General features: G+C 34.7%; 1 protein-coding gene across 1 annotated transcript; it reads right to left on the bottom strand.

Annotated features, from left to right (window-relative positions):
* Window positions 1–9,389: 9,389 nt before the first annotated feature.
* LOC131066406 (SKP1-like protein 10) lies at window positions 9,390–9,869 on the bottom strand. Its single transcript, XM_058001163.2, has one exon. It carries the CDS (start codon window positions 9,867–9,869, stop codon window positions 9,390–9,392), a length of 480 nt encoding a protein of 159 aa, XP_057857146.2.
* Between the last annotated feature and the right edge of the window lie 12,332 nt (window positions 9,870–22,201).

Here is a 22,201-nt window from a genome sequence, read left to right as displayed (position 1 = left end):
AGTGGCATGTAAAAAAAACCATTTCTGCAGAGGACACTGCAAAACTATTCTTTGAATACATTTGGGTTCATTTTGGTTTGCCAAATACCATTATCTCGGATAGAGACAACATGTTTTTTAGTAAGTTCTGGTCTACACTATGGGAAAAGATGGACACAAAATTGACAAAGTCTACTACTTTCCACCCTCAAATAGATGGCCAAACAGAGGTAGTGAATTGGATGATCATACACATCCTATGAATGTACCACTCAAAACATCCCCACACATGGGATGAAAGTCTTCCATATGTTCAACACAGCTACAATAGGGAAATTCATAGTTCAACTGGCCACAACCCATTTGAAGTTTGTCTTGGTTATCAGCCACTTGCACCCATGGATGTTGCCATACCACTTATTCAACTTGATCTGGTTCCATGTGTTGGTAAGGAGGAAGATAAGGCAACCTAGTTCATCAATAGAATTCATCATCTACAACAACAAGTTCATGAAATTTTGGAACACATCAATAAGAATTATGAGGAGAGACATGATGAGCATCGTACTCCTCATAATTTTCAAGTCGCAGACAAGGTGTGGTTGCATATCTAGAAGGAATGATTGCAGGGTGCCAATAGGAAGCTTTGTCCTCTGTGTTATGGGCCATACACCATCATCAAGCAAGTTGGTAATAATGCTTTTGAGCTTAATTTACCTCCATTTCTGGGTCTTCATCCAGTCTTCAATGTGGAACTCTTGAAGCCATATTTTCCTCCACTATTAGATGTTGCAGGTGTGGCATAAACAATCTCCAGTATAGAATTGAATCCAAATGCAGCTACCCCATTCCAATGCGATCAGATTGTGGACACCATGGTGAAAACACTCAAACAACATCAGATTTACTTGTACAAAGTGGTTCGAGTAGGACAGATTGCTCAACAAGGAAAGTGGTTTACCAGAGAGTAGCTTCAAGAATGTTTTCCTCATCTCATTCAAAGTGTTGATGCAATGGGGCCCATTTCTTTCCAAGGGGGAAGTAATGATCAGAAGAAAATTTGAATTATATTTTTTTAGTTTGTTTATACGTTAGTAATTTGCATTTTTGAAGGCCTTCTAGCCATTTTTAGGCCTAGCAAGTGGCAAAAGAGCATGAATAGGAATGCTTTTTTGATTCTCATCTACAACTCTTGGAGACATTTCCAACGAGTTAAACGACTCATGATTTTGAGTCCTGAGCAGAAAGTTATGCCTAGTTGAAGTTAGGATAAAATTTCATATAGTTTTTTGAAAATTTCATAGTTTTTAGATTTTATTATGTAATGAACAAATGTGACTGTTGGACTTCGATTCTCAAGAGGTTTTTGTGACGCTTGGAATCTCATGAACTTCTATATGTTGGATTTTTGAATGGAATTGATTACTTTTTGGCTTGCTTCAATTCTATGCTTTCTGGTTGTTGTAAACAAAATTTATAATACCGCAGGTTCTCACTCAGGTGTTGTCATCCGAATCCATAATTCAGATCACATCTATCCAAGGTTCATTAGGCAGACCAGGCCAATTCCTTGTACAAACTAGTATGTAGAAAAGATAAGAAGACATATAAAAACCTGTCATTCCCACAAAATTACTCAACCCTTCATGAAGTCTCTCTGCAATTACCTGAGACCAATCAATATACCTGTCACCAGATAACACCACTTGGATGAAAAAGTACATCCAATATTCCCAATAGAAATAATGCGAGTTTCCCTTCACCCTTTTCAGAAGTATCACAATATCTCACACTTCTGTGATGAAGTGCTCTCTAGTCAGGGGTTTTGGTAGCCGTGACCCTCCTTTTTGAACTTTTAGGAGCCAATTCCTAGCAACCACACTCATGTACTTATTCTTCTTTTCTGAGAAGTAGGCATACGAGTTCCCAATAGTCCAGTCCTCATATTCATCCTTGTGTGGAATTCCCATTGTTGCCATTACTATTTCTATGTTGATATTGACTAGTAGCTCACCATTACTAGTTATGATGCATCTATTCTCTGTGTCATATCGGTTCATGCAAGCCATGACTAAATCCAGACATGGTGCGGCAAGTAGGAATGCAATAGCTTCCACAAGACCACTTTTCACTATTTTCTCCATTAATGAACTAGTCTGAGGGTTCTTGGTTCTTTCTAGGAAATACCCTAAATCTACATGAACCAAGGAGGTATCTTCTAATTCTAGTAAAATACTCACTAGACACGAGGTCCGACCAAGCTTTGGCAGCATTGGCCTCATACTACCTATCTATACTCTCAGCCAAGAAACTCTAAAAAAGGCAGTATCCTACTCCAACAATTTAGAGATTTTCCTTTTCTATACTGATAAATCCTCAAAACTTAAAGAAACACAACTTATGAATGATTAACTAAACTTAACCGTTACCACCATGAAAACTGGAAATTCCTGAGGAAATCAAAGCTGGTTTTACCTTCGATGCCTTCAATTTGCTCAACCTTCTCAAATATGAAAATAAATTCATACACATTTCCTTCAATCAAATGGGAAAATATCTATAAAGCCACACACGCTTCATTATGATTTACCCGAGCGTGCGAAGTAAAGCTGAAATGACCAAAATTTGACACCTTCTTAATTATCCATCACTTCCGCACAAGTAGTTCAATGCACTCATGATTATTTTCCATATTAGAATTTTAAACTGCTGAAAAGGGAATATTCCTTCTTGTCGCGCTGCTTTCATTTTCATTCAAAAGGCCTTAAAGTTAGTCTTGGAATGAACCCATGAACCTTGAACCATTTGACAAATTTTTTTTTTCAACGGTTCAAGTTCATTTAAGAAATATAACAGTGAGTGAGCGGCACACATGACAACACCGTGAACAAGCGAAAACAAGGATTATTAAACATGAACCTTGAACCTTTTGAACTGCTTGAGATTTGGTTCAAGGTTCAAGACCACTTATCAACTTAAAACATATGGACCCACGCTCATTATATAACGATACATTGTCGTGACTCACAAAAGACATTTTGAACCTTGAACCTTTTGACAAAAAAATTCAATGGGTTCAAAACTTCAAAGACCACAAACAAAAATGCACTTGTTCACACAACGACAAAGACCACAAATGACTCTTCTACAAAATGCGCTTTGAACTTTGAACCATTTGAACTTTTTAGAAAGAGTTCAATGGTTCAAGTATGAAGGAAAACAAATGACCCGACGAAAGAGAAAGGCACAAAAGGCAACCCGCAAGTATGAACATTCAAAGGAAAAAGAATTGCGGGGGGACTAACACTACCCTATATCTTTTGAATATATAATACAATTTTATTTATACATTTCTCCTGTTGGGAAACTACTCTACTGGTCATCCTAAAGATTTATTTTTATATTGGTGATCCAAAGCATAGCCTATGTTAGTTCTAGTTCGAGTCTTCTTTGCCAACACACTCTATGGGTGGAATAAAGAGTCCATCATGCATATGAATGGTTGATTGACACTCATTATATTTTGCCCCATGAAGTCCATTTATGAAGAGGGCCTCCTATATGATCATATCAACTCTACATGACGGATGGATGATAGCACCTAACATTATTACTATTGATTTTGGTAGGGATGTAAAGAGGAGTAGGCTCTCCACTACATATGAAAAGTCAAAAGGTGTGAATGATATATCAATACTTTTAGTCCTCTCACTTGAGGAGAAATCAAAGTGATGATGACCATGTTCACATAAGGAAAGTCACTTGATGGAGGAGAAATAAAATTTGATGAATGTAGAGGCAATAGATTAGTATAGATTTACAACTCAATGTTTGTTTTGTCAACAAACTTATTAGGTTTTTTCTTCATATCTCCAACCTGGATGGTACCATTATCTATATGGTCTTGGATGATGTGTCTCAAACACATACAATGTTAAGTATCATGACCATGCATGATATTGATATAAATTAGATCCATCATACCAAAGAGGGGTATGGTCTATTGTGTAAAAGAGGTCTTATCTCAGGGAGGATTACCAAGTTATCTTTTAACAATTTTTGCAACACACTTAAGTAAGAAGTAGATAGTTTAGTGAATACCCAATTGGGTTGAGGCTCTTGTGTGTTTTTTTGAGCCTAAGGAATTGTGATGATATTAGCTATATCTTTATTCTTTTGGGACACACTAGAAAAATATGCACATCCAAAGTTATCAAAAAGAAAATTTGGAGAAGGACCTCCAAATTGAGTGAACATATACTGTAGATTGTCAATGAACATTATGTGCAGGGGTTTGTCAGGTAGGGCATAAGGGATCTTAGTAGATATAGATTGACTCCTTGAGATAAAATCAATCTTTTCATTTGGTCACTATTTGTAATGATTAAGGTCAGTGATGGTGACCTTGCTGCCAATTTTAGCTTGAAATAATTTGAGAAATAAGTCCATTAATTGGTCAAAGGTCTGGTTTGAATAATCTGGTATATAACTATACCATTCTAATGTGATCCATTTGAGAGACCAAGAGAATAGTTCAAGTAGAATATAATATTAACTATGGAAATCATTGCAAAGTGTAAGGAAAGAATCAATGTGCAAGTGAGGATATCCATCACCATTATATCGATCAAACTTTAGAATCTCAAATCCCTTGGGGAAGGTTAGAATAAATAATATGCAATGAAAGCGAGCTACAATGATAGTATGGTGGAAAAGAGAATTGATTAGTAGCATTCATGAGATTAGAAAGATGTTTCTATTGCTGTATATTGTGCAATATGGTGTTAAGGATATGATTAACAAGTGAATTTTTTATACCAGCAAAGGCATCAACATCAACATCAACACCAACACTAGGGATAACACCAACACTAGGGCTAACACTAAAATTAGGGCCAACACTACCACTGGCACTAGGGTCAGTGCCAATACTAGGAAGATTAGTTGTGGAAGTAGAGACAACAAAGCTAGAAGTTGGACCACTATACCCCAAGGGAGTCTGAGAGATATTAATGCTTAGAATTGAATTATTAGATAAAGGATAAATTGTAGGACCCTCTTATCCACCATATGAACCGACACCCTAGGTATAACAACACCAATACAATGACCAGTGATATTGAAATAAGTGTATTGATTCTTAGGTTCAACATGAGACACATGAGTCCTCACAATTATAGACTATTCCCTAAGAAACTCCAAGTCCTTATGATCTAAGATGAGCATCTCTATTAGATTACAAATGATAGATTTGACTTGAGGGTGAATATTCTACCAATTTAAATAACTTTTTAATTCTCTTTGGTTCTCCTCAAGGGATTGAATCTAATCAAACATAATTGTTAGAGAAGACTAATAATCCACAACATGAGGAGACCCCTGGGGGTTATTCATTGGACTATTATTTTGAGAGTTGGGTTGAGAACTAGATGAAGTAGAACCTCTCAAACCTAAAACCAAAAGAAAATATTGAGGAACAAAATAATTGTCAGGATTAACCATCTTCAGGGGCAGTGGACAAGGTCTTGTACTTGACTATATCAATTAGGAGAAATGCTAGGTCTGGATTCCTCCTCACCACAATTCCTGAAGCAGTCTAGGTGATAAAGATTATAAATGAGATTCACAACACTTTGACAACCTTAAGAACAAGAAAGAAAGAAAACAAACAAAAGATCTAATTGGTTGAGCTTGTGAAAAAGTTTTAATAGAGCTTTAACAACTATGGTGGCAACAAAGGAACTAGAGGAATATAGATTACTAAGAAACTTCTCTAATTAGCATGATTATTTCTATTTCCTCCTTTGAGTTCATCTTGAAATATTTTATTCCTCTATCTCACTTCCCATTGTTTTATTTATTCTTTTTTCTTTTATTTCCTCTATTTAGGTTATTTTTAGTCGTGATTAATTTATAATACTTCATATAGTTCCTTCTCTTTCAAGATTTAGTCCTTTTCTTCTTTAATTTTTTTTTTATATTCTTGTTAAACCTAACTTTCTGATTTCATTTTTAATTACAGAGTTTTTATAATTATTTTTATTTTTATTAAATATAATTTGACTTCGATAGTCTTATTTTTAATTTAAATGCTCTTTGTATGAAATCATCTTCTTCTTCATCTTCTTCTTTTTGTTCTTCATATTTAGATGTTTTTATTATTCTTTAGAATTTTTTCATAAGAAATTTTACCTTTGATGATATTGTATTTTTTTTTCAATTATTTAAATTAATTCATAATATTGTTGATTAAAATTTTAGAATGTTTATTTATTGGATAGGACATCCCACCATGCGTGCATTGGTAGAGACTCAAAAGAGGCTTTAGTGGGATATTTTTTTGTTTTGTTTGGATAATAGTGGACTTTGGTATATGTACTAGCAAACACAAGAGTTAACTTCATGGGAAGTTTAAAATTTTGACAAGGCATAAGGAGATAGGTATGATTGAATTTTAAAAAATGATACTTTTAATAATAGTATCCTTATATTTATGAGTATATGATGGTTGGTAATGCCACCATAGCATTTGGTTTTCTTTTTTATAATTCTCGGGATTTCATTAGATATTAAGATGCTTATGCCTATGAGAAGTTTTATTAAATCAGGAAGTGGAATTAGAACATCCCTCAATTACTATGAATAGGTGCACAGTTTTATAGAAACCATAAAGGTTACAATAGCTATACTCATCCAAGTTAATTATAACAAGTCCTTGTATGTACTTTTTAAACTTTTATTGAATGCCATCTTTTAACACAAAGATACTATGATATGTGGTTTCCAAATTTTCATGATTTATATTTAAATATTCCCCCATTCTCCTATTTTGTAAGGCAATGACTTGAGAAAATAGGCTAGATGGTTACAATCCTATGATCTGTATACATACTTTTCACATGCTAGGAAATATTCATTAATGTTTCGAATAATTTCATAAATTCAGAGCATGTAATATTATTTTAGCTTTCCTTGCTTTATCTTTTCCATCAACATAGAATTCAGAAATCATTTCTAATTTTAATAGACTACTTTATAGTATACATATATCTAATGTCTCCAATGCATCTTCACCAATAGAAATTTGACTATTCTAGGACCTTAATCTACAAGTCCTTCCTACTAGTCTCAAAATTTACTAGAAAACAATATGGTAACATTGTTAAGTTTTTGGATTTCTATTCAAATATGTATATCGTTATAAAAATTATGCAGACTATCAAACGAGATCATTATAGTATTATAAAGATTAATAGTCTTAACTATATTAGTTCTAAATATAACTCTTAAAACTAAATAATATAAATTAGCCCAGACATGTAATATCATCTATTGTACCTTCTATATCAATACGTATGCTTTAACCAATTTCTATTTCAGCATTTATATTAAGTATTTCCTATTTTTAAACTTCTTGTTCATGGTTATCCTAGTAGTTTGATTTAGATTCTCTTAGAATGAATCCTTTTTTCTTCAATTTTAAAATCTTCATTATCAGTATATATTGTTCTTTTAGCTTTTGAATTATAACTATTTGTTTGAATTGATGTGCTTTCTCTTCTATTAGAATCTTGATTTTAACTTTTGAAAAAATCTATATGCTTATAATTTTGTATTAAACAAGATATACCTACTTTTCCTTTGGTCTTTATTATTTTTATTTGACTAGAGGGATCTATTGCCCTCTTTTCTTCATTAGAGCTATCTACTTTTTCTTTCCTAACCTTTACATTTTTGTGTTGGATTTGACCTTTCAAACTTTGAGTCTATATTATGAATTAATATTTTTTATCACTTCATTCTAAAATTGAATCATTTTTTTCACATCTTTAATAGAATATAAATTCCTATTGATATTTGATGATCTTAAACATTATTTACTATGACTTTTTAATCATTATTGGGTTTTAATTAGTTTATTTTATTTGAGATAGAGTATATAGCTATTAGTTTCTTAAGACATGTATTCCTTGGTTATTGTCATGAAATATTTACCTTGATTCTTCTACCTTTTATATTGTGTTAGATATGTCACAAGTAATATCATCTATATTCTCTTGTATTGATACATTTCATTGAGCTAATGATTTTTTTTGTACTTCTATTTTTTTTTGGGTGTTACCAAATGCTGTATAGACCCTTGCTTTAGAGCTTCCCAAAATATTTGTCGCAATATTAGGAAAAGTGCTAACTTCCACTTTTGATCATCTACCGAGCTTGTAGCAAATCAATTTCTTAATTGTAGTATTAGTGTTAATTTTATATTTGCTACTTTCAATTGAAATCCTATTTAATACTTACTTATTAAATGATACAATTGTTGGGAGGATTGGAGCTATACTACTATGCATGAGTACTCTATTCACCATTCCTTACTATGTACATTTAGTCTAGGAGTAGACTGCTCATGGTAGGAGAGAGTATATTAGTACACCCTATTCATGTTTGATTAATAAATATATGCCTTCCTTTTTTATAGTTACAATTTTTTAAAAGATAAACTAACTTTTTTTTAAGACATAAAAATCGATTCTTTAGGAGTATCTACTTTAGTTAAAAAGGAGAATGAATTCTAATGCCAATTGTATAATGGCTTGACTAAACTATAAATAGGTTTCACACTCTCCCTCTCTAGTCAAGTGTTTGAAAAAACTCTTTCTCCACTTCCTCTACCTATCAATAGGTTGAGCTCACCCTAACAACTTATGAAAGGAGCCCTCCACACTCTTTATATTTTTATTGTTAAATTATCATTATATATATAGTTATGTTACCATCATGCATTAACACATGGGCATAGGCACACACACATACATGCATAATGTAATAGTAGAGATATATGAGGATGCAAGAGATTGAGAATATTGATATTTCAAAGAGGCATTACTTGCAATTGTAATGCATGTACCATTTATGATATGATTAGAGAGCTAAATAGGAAATACAAGTGTTCAAGTGTTATATGAATGTTAATACATGTTAGCTTAAATAAACTTAAAAATAGATAATTATTCTAAATAATTAGTATAATAGACATTATTCTTTTCTCTACTATATTAATACTTACTTAATTCAAGATCCCATAAATTGGTGTATGCCACAAAATTTGACATAAAATTTAATTATGTAAACATTCATATGACAAAAATATAAGAAAAAAATCAAATGTATATCTAATAAATCTATTCATCTAAAACATATTACCATGCAAATTTAAATTTTATTGTCTTCCATTTCAAAAAAATTCATACAAATATAAGAAAAAAGGAAACCAAGCTCTTCATTCAATTTATCATTCCAATTAACTTGCAATTGCTAAGGGTATTTTTCCATCTAAAACCCATCAAACCAATGGAGTTGATTCTTATTCAAAACCCTCACTTTCAGCAACAATTTCATTTCATCAGCATCTAAAATCCATGGAAAGTCCATTCATATTCTTGCCTGATCTTTCGCTCTTCCTCCTTACTGAAATCATTTTGGATGCCAAGAAACTGTCGAACATTCTCGATGCTCATGTCTTTGATGATGTCAGACACAGCCTTGCACGTCAACTTCATAAGACTCTTCACACGCAGCTCATTTGCAGCATAAACAACATTGAGGAGCTTCATTCCATCAGTTTTAAGCCCTTCCACAAATTCATCATCCGAATTCTTCACATCTTCATTGTATGTATTATTGTGGAAATGGTATTCACAGTAGTTCATTACCATCTTTAGAATTTCATTGGAAACATTGGGGACGACAATACACCAAAAAAGGGAGCCCTGCGCCCTTGCACTTGTATTCTCTATTAACATTTTGTTGATGTACTCGCTCTGTAAAGCAGCGCCCTCTTCAACTTCAATCAATTGCCCTTCTGAGCTCTGCAATGTGACCTTCGCCATGACAGCAGGAGAGGCGAAGATGAAGATGAGTTCCTGCAAAGCTTTCGTCTTCTTATCCTGAAGATTGTGGGCTTTTCGTATTCTTGGAAAGGACGTGAAGATTTCCGGGTTTTTAGGGACTTTTCCAACTTCCTAGGGTTAGGGTTTTATGTGGGCAATGAAAGATTTTCTTATTTTATGAGGAATGCATTGCTCATTTGTCATAAGAGATTATTTTGTGAGGACAAATGGGAAAGACATATGGCTAGGAGGGTTGCTACAACTTAAATGAAAATTTGTTTTAGTAGAAATATGACTATGTTGTTTTGCATAGACATGATTTTGGGATTGGTTATAGAATATTTTAATTAGATTATGTTTAAAAATGAGTTCATGTATCTAAAACATTAAATTGTATAAAAAAGTTATTTATCGAGTAGAAGAAGATTGTAAGTGAGAGGTGGGTTTTGATAACGAAAGATTTTAATTTACTGAGATGTTTGGTCAAGTGTAAATCATTATATGAAGATTTAGGTGTACATGTAAAAAATCAGTGTATTGATCCCATTTTGATTTATGTAACTTCCTTGTTACTAGGAGTGGGATCTCAACTCATGTTAGAATTACTTGTTTCATTATGTTTCTTTGCAATCACCTTTCATTGATCATGCTTCCAATAAGATTCAAAATCATTTTGGAAGGCAATGAAACTTATCTTGCTTATTTGACTAAGCCTAACTATATTTTTGAGAGGGTACAAAAGAAGAATGACAACTAGGTGAAGGAGATCAAAACTCATAGTTGTTTCCGTTCTAGTGAGAGATTGTTGCAACTTCACCTTTAGTTCCTATGTGAGAAGTGTATACTAATTTGAACATGAGGTGGTGAAGGAGGGACCAAAGTAATAGTGCAAGGCACATTTATGCAATGATGCTTTTTTTGGAGATGGGCCACCTTGTTTGCTTACAATTGAATCTACAAAAACTATTAGAGATTACCATAGCTTTTTTGTAAGTAGAAAACAACTTGTCAATAGTTGAATTGACAAGAACAGTATTATTTTTCTTCTTTACAAATAAAAAAAGGTTTTGGACTTGAAAATTAAATGCTAAACTATGCAAATTTTATGGGAAATAAAAGTTGGTTTCTTAGAAGAAATTAAGCCAAATAAAAAGGATTATGGTACCAAATAAGAACCAAAGTTTAAGTAGATTGAGTTCTTTTATACTTGACTAAAAGTAATGTTCAATTGTGTATGACCATGCAAAAAATTGATAAATAGGAATCAACAAAATTAAGTGAATGGGTAAGTGCATGAAATTGGAGGATGAAAAGGGGGTGAAAATGAGCATGTTTTTCCTAAACTCAGTTCTTGATTAAAGGTAAAACAAGTTTTGAAGGGACCCAAAACCTTGTACAAACAAATTTTAGATGAGATCTGAAACCCTTGAAAAGAACAATACTAAAAGATAGAACACATGCGAACACTAACCAACTAACAATAGGACAAGTAGGTTTTGAAGGGCACTTGAAACTCTTAAAAAAGGCCAAAGGAGAAAAAAGATGGAAACTAAACCGTCTTTGAAACTTTCTAACCACTACAAGGACCCTTAACCAGGAAAAGAGAAGAAAGAGAAGTCAGGTCACCCTTTGGAAAAACTCTCTCCCTATGTTGTACAACCACCCATGAAATATTATCCTTAGAATGTAAAAAAGCATGGAGAGGTAGGAGGTCAATCAACCAATGGATTAGAATGTTGTGGAGTTGGAACAACAAGCTCACACACAACAATCAATGACAACAATCCAATAGCCAAAGGTGAGCAGGTAGCCATAGGCCCCAAACCAGCCCATGGCTAAATAAAAAAACCAGTCGACAAAGAACCAATAGCATTAAGAGTTGATGAACAAGAAACCAACTATCCTAAACCAACCTGTTACATAATAGGACCATTAGGAACCAGAGAAGTAGTAACAACTTTTAAAATTGAATCCTCATGCCTAGAATCATCCTCAACATTACAAAACTCTCCCACAATAAGATGCTCACGAAAAGCATTTTTCTATTATGTAGCATCATTGCAACAAGGTTTTTGATAATTTGTAGCCAAAGTGACTAGTAGAAAAAACATCTCCTATAGCGAAAAAGAAGATTGTCATAATCAAGAATTTGGGATTATGGTCTATCCCCAACCATTAAGATAACCTATCTAGAATGTCTTCTGAGGTATCAACATCCACAATAATATGGGCAAAAGAGGATGATCATAGATTAGAGAAGTGGTCATAACAAACTTCCCAATAACATTTCCAATATATTCAAAGCAAGACTTAAGCCAAAAATGGAGAGGTAGATTATAAAGTCTGACCCAAGTAAGAAAAACACTAATAGATCTAAAAGAGGGTTGAAGGAAGGGAATACAATAAACCATTGAACCTATAAATAAGAGCAATTCAAGAGAACTACTCTTATTTCACTAACACCTCCCGCTTAGAAATATCAGTAGCAATAGAAGAAGAACAATGCAATGTTTGTTGCTATGAGGAGTAGAAGAAGAGATTTTACCACTACAAGATCCAATCACCTTAGCATAGGACATAGATGTAATGAAAGAAGCAAGAGAATCCCCACATAGTGAACCAGAACCTAAAGGTGGGAAATAAAATGAAGCAAGGACAAAACTTTTTGTGGTCAACGAACTAATAAGCAGAACATCGACCATTGATGGTGAACCAACAAAAAATGAGGAATTAGAAGTAGATGATGAATTGACAAAAGGCAACGATCCTGTAGAGGGTGAACCAACATCAACAAACAATGATCCAATAGAACAAAGGAGGTTTTTAGTAGAGAGTAGGAAAGCAATTTCAATTTTTTTCCATGAAAAGTACACTTGATTGAAAAATTTATGGTTTGAACCAAGGATGTAGGCACTACAGGTAAGAAGACCCACTACTACTCCAAGGTTCTGTGGGCTCCCTAAGGTAAAGCATGCTCCATTTTTAACATGATAGAGGTGAACCCATGGGGTTTGAAACTTGGTTGTAGGTATTATAGGAAAGAAGCCACACCATTTCACCAAAGGGTCATCCCTAAAATTTATGGTTTAAACCAAGGATGTATACACTACAAGCAAGAAACCCCACCATTCTCCAAGGTTCTCCCCAAGGTAAAGCATGTTACATTTATTAAAATAATAGAGAGGAACGCATGGGATTTGAAACTTCATTATAGGCACTATCGGTAAGAAGCCCCAACATTACACCAAAGGGTCATTGCCTTCGTAAACTCAGTTAAACCTAAAATTTTAAGAGTAATTATAGATGTGTACACTTTAAATTTGAAGGTATAATATGTTGGTATGAATAAGATATTTTACCTAACTAGTTTATAGTGGATTCCATTCACATGTTAAGTTTACTTATATCTTAGGAATATTTTGTGAAGGTTTTAGTTGTCGATTGGATCTTATCTTATCTTTTTGTATTTAATTCTTGAGTCCTCTAGGTTATTAATAATTATAATGTTAGTTGTCTCAAGACGTATGATTAAGGCACATGTCATAATATTTTTTTAATCCTACTTGTCAACCTTTATTATATAAGAAAGGCATCATATGTATATTTTTAAATATAAAGTGTAGCATCAATCTTATCCAAATTGCCCATTTTTAGACATTATTTTTCTCTTGTTGCTATCTTGTGGAAGGAATCTCTTTGGTTTTATAGGTGATCTTGGAGGATTGAGTCCATTGTTGACTTTAACATGGCAACAAACCTTAATATTTGCAAGTCCCTTCTAAAATTTGAGAGATAAGTAGGTTTGATGTTTTGTTGGGTGCACTTTGGTGTGATGTTCAGATGAGAGAGATCCAATTATATGTATATGCAATTTACACCTTTTTTAGTATAATTTTGGTTAAGGCCATCAATGAGGAGCACTTTCCCACTACTTTTAAAGTATATCATTGAAATTTCAAATTTGGGGGAAAAGTAATTGGACAAGGGGTGCTAGTAACCCAAATCTAGGAGGACAAGGGTGCTAGGCAACCTAGTCTAGGAGGATAAGGGTGTTAGGTGCCCTACTCCCAACATTTCTAGGCCAAAAAAGATAGTTGAGTAGGAGATCGCACTAAGATTCTAAAAATGGTCCCAAAATTGAGCACATTTAGACACAAATTAGGAGCATGAGACACAACCACCAAAGTGAGTCCAATATGAGCATGAAATTGTAAAGGTATACAAATTACCACACTACAATTATATACATTTATAATTTTTGGGATACACTCTTATATGAGATATTGTAATGAGAAGTTTCTATGTTGGTTTATCTTGTTTCAATTTTCTTAATTTAGTAGGATGTACTCACTTCCAAATACATTGAATTGTGATTTGGATGAGCACATGCTTAAATAGATTTAGATTTATTAAAATAGAGTGTTGATATTTGATCATGGAATGATGTTTTAGGATTACTTTACATGGACGGGAAAGTTATTATTGAGACAAGAGGAGGGATATGATGTGATGGAGAAAATGGATGGGAGGGATAGTCTTAAATTTAATGGAGATGGGAGATGCTGACATGTGGATTTTTGGAGAGGGGCAAGTGGATTGAGAATATCAAATTTTATATGAAAGGTGAAGATCCATTTATCTAGCATGGAGCCATAGGATACACAAATATGAGGATGAGTTGATGACAAGTAGAGGAGAGAGCATTAGTTAAAATGGACAACTCTAGGCTTAGGTGGAGATGAGAAAGATAATTTTTATGATTTTCGTGGTGAGATAAAAATATCTTTATTTTAATTTTAAATGAGATGAAAAATGAGAGGGATACACAATAGCATAATTAATTAAACAAGTATGCCTTATTTAATTAATTGGTTAGAAAAAAATAGATTACTTAATTAAAATAAAATAAAATAATTTAATTAAGTTGTACTAGGTGTTTGTGTAGATTATTGTTTAGTAACCATAAGCTTATTATGTTATTTAACTATTATGGCTATGTAGCTACTATTTATGCAGTTATCGGTGGTTCTTAAATGTAGGTGGTTCATAACTACTTCTCTCCTTGTATAAATGCCGATCAAATCATTGAATAATATATCAAATCAAGAATTTGATCTTTCATATGGTATCATACATATCCCTTTTGCTATTTCATCCAAATGATGTCATCCTATTATGTGTGTGGAATGAAGATTAGGAAGTGTAGGAAAGTGAGAGAAAATCTATATCTACTAAGGGATGTATGTGAGGTGTGAATGATATAAAGAAGAGTATCAATGATGTAGATAACTAGAGTAAGTGTAATGTGTCAAAATGGAATCGAGTAGTATTAGGACCTAAATCCACTTTCACACAAACATTGGAATACAAAAACACCTAGTGAAGTGATCATACTTGGCTAACTCTTATGAACGAGTCAAGTGATACTTCTATTGTTTCTACTCCTTTGCTGCTATGGAAGTGAATATGTAATGCTTGAGAGAGTGCAATACTAGGGTAAAACTATGAAAGAAATTGAATACAAAGATGCTATAGTAGACTGGTAAACAAAAAAAATTAAATAGTAAACACAAAAAATAAGAGGATCTAATTGTGCATCTATGGTTAAAATATGAAGCTAAGTTGACTGGACTAGGACACCAAAATACCCTGGTCTCCTAAGATTGAACCGTGGTTAGGAGGTTAGAATCCTGAAGTAGACTGAATGCCAACCCTAAATTCTAGAGAAAAAGTAGGAGGACTAGGGTATCCTAGCACTTTGGTCTTGGGATAGAGGAACCCTAGTGCCTTGGTCCTAGGATAGGGGCACTCTAGCACCTTGGTCTGTAAGAACCAGGCTCAATTTTTGATAGAATACCTGTACTAGCTTCTTGAAGCTTCCCAAAGTCTCCCATCTCTATTGGTTACCTATAGCTGCACCTACAAGACATAAAATGGTAGGGTTGTGGCTATATAGGGGTTTGCCTTGGTCAACCCCCTTGCTCTGGTGATTTCCACCTCAACAAATAATAGGTATTGTAAATAGAAAAGTGTGTGCTATTGAATTCAAGTGTGTCTAAGATTGCTATGAGCTTGAATGTCTAAAATGCAAACTAGAGTCCTACTCAAGTGTGTTAGAGTAAACCCTAAATGATTGTAATGAAAATGCTTTAAAGCTTAATTAGGATGAAAGTCTAAAGCAATGGTTTAAATTTGAAAACTGATATAAAGTATATTTGAAGCTCAATGTAGAAACACAAGGATAACATGAAATCATACCCAATCCCTTGGGAAGAGGTACAAGCCAATAATCAATCGGTGATTCCCTTATCATCCTCTAATGTCTCTTTAATCTTCCATGGTTGAAAAAATGTTGATGAAGACTTGATCATTTATGAATTTATAGGTTTGGGGATTTACCTAAAAGTAGCACTTTCACTTAATAAGAATCTCCACTGGAATGCTAGATTTGATTCCCAAACGAGGAAAAGATTTGCCTTATATATATGGGACCAGGCTAGATTTGAATTTGATCAAAAGTCAACCTAGACTTGATATATTTTTGCATGGAGTGGGATTTTAATTAGATAAGACTACCAAATTATCCTCCCAAAATTTGGGAAAAAAAGAGTAGGACTGTGGTGGTAGGTCACCTTGGTCTTGACAATATTTTTTTGACTTTCCAGGAACAAAATATAATAAAGTTCTAATGCTGAATCTAGCTCGGTGGCTCAAACTATAATGCAAAGGTATTCAAGATATGCTAATGAAGGTTGAAATTGGGGTAGGATCAAGATTTAAATCAGGGTGAAACAATAAAAAGGGGCACACCTATGATTAAGGGTGTATGCGGGAAAAGTGGGTGAATAAAACTTAATATGTGAAAATATGACAAATGACTGATCCACACACACACACAGGACTTCTTGGTGCAAGCTATGGAGTAATAACATATTACTCAGCTTCCCAAGGAGGGTCCCATGGTTCTCTATCTCACAATGTCCCTCAAACTAATGTTTTTGCTCTCAGATCACTGAGCAAAATGGTTTAGGGATGGCAAATGTAAGAACGAGGGATACTTTGATATATTTTAGTATGAAATGGATGTCAAGCTATGTATGATTCTAGAAATGCAATAAACTAGATGATAAGATGACAAGATTAGTATGAATACTATCCTAGCATACTATATTTAGTCTATGATTGAGTTAAAATGATAAAGAAAGTACTCTAAACATGCATATTTAGTCTAATTCCTGATCTAAAAGAGGCTAAATGATGAGCATAAAAATGATATGAAAGCTTGAAAGAATTTGAGCATAAGTGTAATGCTTCAAATTTGAAGGATGATTGTTGAAAATGGAGGAATGAGAGCTCTATTTATAGCAAAAATAGGGCAATGGATGGTTAGGATTGAAAGAGTTGATCAAGGGTTGAATTTGAAAGTTGGGGATCCATGTTTACAAATTGCACCAATGAAATGGTGACAAGTGTCAACATCGGGTTGGATTGAGAGAAGGGGTTGGAGACATTAAATGCCTGAGAAGACCTCATGGTTATCTAGAGGGTAAGGGTCAAACTTAAGTTAGGATTACCCACTGGATTAAGAGTTAATCCAAGGATAAACCTTTGTGCAAATGATTAAGAGATAATAATGGTCAAAGCATTAATGGCCTGATGAGACCCTTAGGTTGGATGAAGGTTGAGTCAAAACAAATGTTTTAACCATGTAGGAGGGTTTGAGTTAACCATTAATGGTTATTGGAGACTTTGGGGATTAAGTGGTTGAAGGTTGAAAGCCTTCAATGGTTATCAAAGACTTTGAGCCATTTAGTGGTTGAAGGTTGAAAGCCTTTAATGGTTATCAAAGACTTTGAGTTTTTGAGAAGTGACTTCCCTTTTGTTTAGAGATGTGACAAAGTTTAGAGGAGGGGTTAGGTTAATTAGAAGCGATTAGAAGATTCTAGAAGGGATTAGAAAGGGGTTTAGGAAGGCAAGTGGGGGATGTAGGATTTTGCAAGTGGATGGAGGGATAATAGGATTTAATTGAAATAAAGAATTTCATTCAATTTGATTGCAATTAAATAAATTAGATTTATTCAATTTAGGGTAACTATTTAATTAAATTATAATTTAATTAAAAGTGGATAGGGGGGATTTAATTGAATAAAATGATTTATTCATTAAATGGATATAGTGAATTTAATTTAAATAAATTGAGTAATTTACTTAATTAAATAGAGGAATGTGGATAATTTAATTAAATTGGATTTAATTAAATAGAGAAATGAACATAAAATATTCATTTAGGAATATGGTCATTTTTATACGTCTACATTTTGCCCCTCTTTGAAGTGACGTGTGTGCACATGTTATTTCAAAGAAAATGATGCCTTATCATGATTTATGATCAAATGCAATTTTTTGTGTCGCTCTTTTGATTTGCCAGTCGTGCCCCTATATTAATTTGATGTGTGATGCCCCAGATTCGATATTTGATAATGATTCCCCCTCGGGAGATGAATCAATATTTTGAAAAATTTTGATTTAATTTGATGAGTTGCGTATGATGTGAATGATTTTGTGCATGTAAATGTGTGCAAATTGATTCATCTCCCGATAAGTTTCAAATGTTATGGTATAGGGGAGACCGCGACCATATTACAGATCCATTTGGCTAACCCTAATGTCATTGTCCTCCTATAAAAGGGGAAAAGGGCTTGATTTAGATTCATTTGTGCTTTGTTGACTTTGGAGAAAGAGAATTTGCTCTAGAGAGAAAATGCCTATTCCTTATCACAGACACCGTTTCGAGCACGTCCGGAGGTACCGGAGACCTGTAGCGCATGGACCACCAGTAAGTCAACGTTTTTGACCCTTTTTTGATTTTTGATTTTGTCATTTTTAGTCATTTTTTGAATTTCAAAGTTTGGGTTTTACGTTTTAGTGCGTCTAGGGTCCATAGTAGCGCATACGAAGTTTAGAGTAGCGCATCGAGGTCAAATTTAGGGGTCGCGTCCGAAAAAGATAGGCTAGCGCATAGCAAAAATATGTTAGCGCATATAGGTAGAATAGTGCATAAAAAGTGTTGGGTAGCGCGTCCAGTCAGCAGGTTAGCGCATAGGAATAACCTAGCGCATAGGGGTCGCAGAAGTTCGTATAGGTAAGGGGGTTTAGCGCGTAGGACTAACCTAGCGCATAGGGCTAAATGGGTAGCGCCTAGGAGGTTTAGATTAGCGCGTAGACAGAGTCTAGTGCATGGGGTGGGTTAGGTAGCGCATGGGGGGAGAAAATTAGCGCGTAGAGTCAGTCTAGCGCATAGGTTAGATAGAATAGCGCGTAGGAAAAGCAGCCTAGTGCGTGGGAGGGTTTTAGCGCCTTGAATAACTGTTTTAGTGCATCTAAAATTTTATGATATGCAAACAATGATGATATGCAACTAATTGTAAAATGATGTGCAACTAATTGTAAAATGATATGTAACTAATTGTTGTTGGAGCATCCCTCATTCTATATTTGTCATCCGATAGAACCATATTTTTGCTTTCTTTGTAGATATCATCATTGAGCATTGATTTGTTTAGGATATGTTGAAAATTTATACAAGCATAATGGTATAATTGAACCATAATGACCTGAGAAAAATTTACATGATATTTGATTTTGCAAGATAGCACAAGCGTCAAGGTATAATTAAACCAGGAGGACTTGAGTGCGCATTGCGTAAACAGACAAGATTAGATCATTTATATGCATGAAGTGGGATCAGGCCTTCAGTGATATTCGATGTATCACGTCTCGAGGCAAGTATTCACACAGTACAAGTGATCGCCTCCCAGATAGGATACTAAGAAAATATTGGAAGTTCCCCTTGACCTCTAGCTGTGAAGCATTTAGTGAGACAAGGAAGAGAATGCAAAAAAATTCAAAATGCAAAACTAGCTAAGATTTTATGCTATAGTGCAACATTCAGTACTTCAGAAAATCCTCCATCCTTGGTATGTTTGTGATTTGTTTTGTTTTTGGTTTTTGTGATGAAGCGTTGTTTTGGTTTGTTGGATGTCGTTTTTCTGAGTTTTTGCAATATATGTGATGTATTGAATGTTTGCAAGTTTTTGAACAAGTTAATGCCCCTAGTTGGGTGTGCCTCTTGATATGATCATGTACAGTGATGTCCAAGCCATGGTGGGATGTGGTAAGAGGATATATATAGACAAATCAGGATAGTGACTATGCTAAGCATGTCCTGAATGGATATGGGCCAAGTGTCGGGCGACGGCCGATAGTGTTTGTAGGGATAAAATGGTATGGATAGAGATGGAGGAGCCATTCTTTCATAAGAGCCCCTGTTTACCAGGTTTTCACCATTTGTTTTTATTGTACTTTGTTTTTGCTTTTTTTTGGATTTTTGGATTTTTTTGCTTATTTTGGCTTTTTCCGTGCACTAGGCTACTTAAGTATACTACCTTTTCAGATGACTGCTATTAGTTGGTTCATCGAGCACATCGCCCTCTGAATTTGTTAGCTGATAGGCACCTGATCCATAGACTGATATGATAACATAGGGACCCAACCAGTTAGGTTCAAATTTCCCTTTCTTTTCTCGATCTTGCTGATTTCTTGGATTTTCTTTGAGGACTAGGTCACCAACCTTGAAGTTACGGGGGATGACTTTGTGATTGTAGCTCCTGCACATGCGTTGTTGATATGCTTTGAGATGAGTGTAAGCATGCTGATGTCTTTCATCTAAGAGTTCAAGTTCTTGTAGTCGGTTAACTCGATACTCTTCATATGGGATTAAGCCTTTTAAAGAGACTCTGAGAGATGAGATTTCTACCTCCAGGGGTAAAATGGCTTCGGACCCATATACCAATGAGTATGGTGTTGCTCCTGTAGGTGTGCGGATGCTGGTTCTGTATGCCCAAAGTGCTGGATTGAGTTACACATGCCAATCTTTGCCTGCATCATTCATTTTTTTCTTGAGGATTTTCAGTATTGTTTTGTTAGATGCCTTTGCTTGACCATTTCCCTGTGGGTAGTATGGTGTAGAGAACCTATGTTGGATTTTGAATTTCTCACATAGTTCTTGGACATCTTGATTCTTGAAGGGCCGTCCATTATCTGTAATGATTGAACTTGGAATACCATATCTGTAGATTAGATAATTGAGGATAAAAGAGGCAATTTGTTTCCCAGTCACTGTGGTCATGAGAACTGCTTCTATCCATTTGGTAAAGTACTCTGTTGCTGTTATAATGAACTTGTGTCCATTTGAAGATGAAGGATGAATTTTGCCAACAAGGTCCAGTCCCCACTGACAAAAGGGCCAGGATGTTGTAAATGGTTGCAGTTCTTGTGCTGGTGCATGTATCAGGTTGCCATGGATTTGATATTTAAGACATTTCTTGGCAAGGTGATACGAGTCTTTCTCCATTGTAGGCCAGTAGTATCCCATCCTTAGAAGCTTTTTAGCAAGAGTAGTGCCGCTTGAATGTGTGCCACAAATACCTTCATGAAGCTCGTGTAAAGCAGAATCAGAATCATTATGATCAAGACAACGAAGAAGAGTACCATCGAGACCTCGACGATACAAAGTATCGGCGGTAAGGGTGTAACGGGCAGCTTGTCGGATAAAGTTACGTTTTTGGTCACGGGATTGGTCAATGGGTAAGATATTGTGTTTGAGGTAGTCATATATTGGTCCATATAATGGAGAATCTGAACCAGTCAAGGCATAGATAACATGGGATTCAGAGTGGTCATAGGCGGGGGAGAACAGTTGCTCTACTAGGAACTCATAACGACTTTGTTGCTCTGGAATTTGTAGTAACGAAGCGATTGTAGCCATTGCATCGGCTGCTTTGTTGTTCAACCTTCGTATTTGCTCGAAGGTGATGTGCACAAAATACTGTTTGAAGTCATCCACCATTCGTTTGTAGGGTAGTAGCTTGTCATCCTTTGTCTGATAGTCATTGTTGATTTGATGGACGACTAGTTGTGAGTCTCCATAGACTTTTAACTCTGTGATTTTCCATTCTACGGCCATTTTGATGCCTATGACCAGTGCCTCATATTCAGCCACATTATTGGTGCATGGAAACATAAGCCTGTATGATCTTGGTATAGTGTGTCCTTCAGGAGTGATGAACAGGATGCCGGCACCAGAACCATGTTGTGTATAGGATCCATCAAAGTATAGGGTCCAGTGTTTGGTAGAAAGAGCAAGAACGTCCCTATCTGGAAATTCGATCTCCATTGTGTGTTTGCCTGGTAGTGGTGCTTCGGCCAACTGATCTGCAATTGCTTGTCCTTTGATGGCTCATCTTTCTATGTATTGGATGTCAAATTCACTG

The sequence above is a fragment of the Cryptomeria japonica genome, chromosome 3 (assembly GCF_030272615.1).
Source record: "Cryptomeria japonica chromosome 3, Sugi_1.0, whole genome shotgun sequence".
Lineage (NCBI taxonomy): Eukaryota > Viridiplantae > Streptophyta > Pinopsida > Cupressales > Cupressaceae > Cryptomeria > Cryptomeria japonica.
Note: the sequence above shows the minus strand (reverse complement) of the source record. Positions and strands in the feature narration are given on the sequence as shown.

Coding starts and splice junctions, on each gene's coding strand:
- LOC131066406 (XM_058001163.2), bottom strand. CDS start 9,869: ATGGCGAAGGTCACATTGCAGAGCTCAGAAGGGCAATTGATTGAAGTT.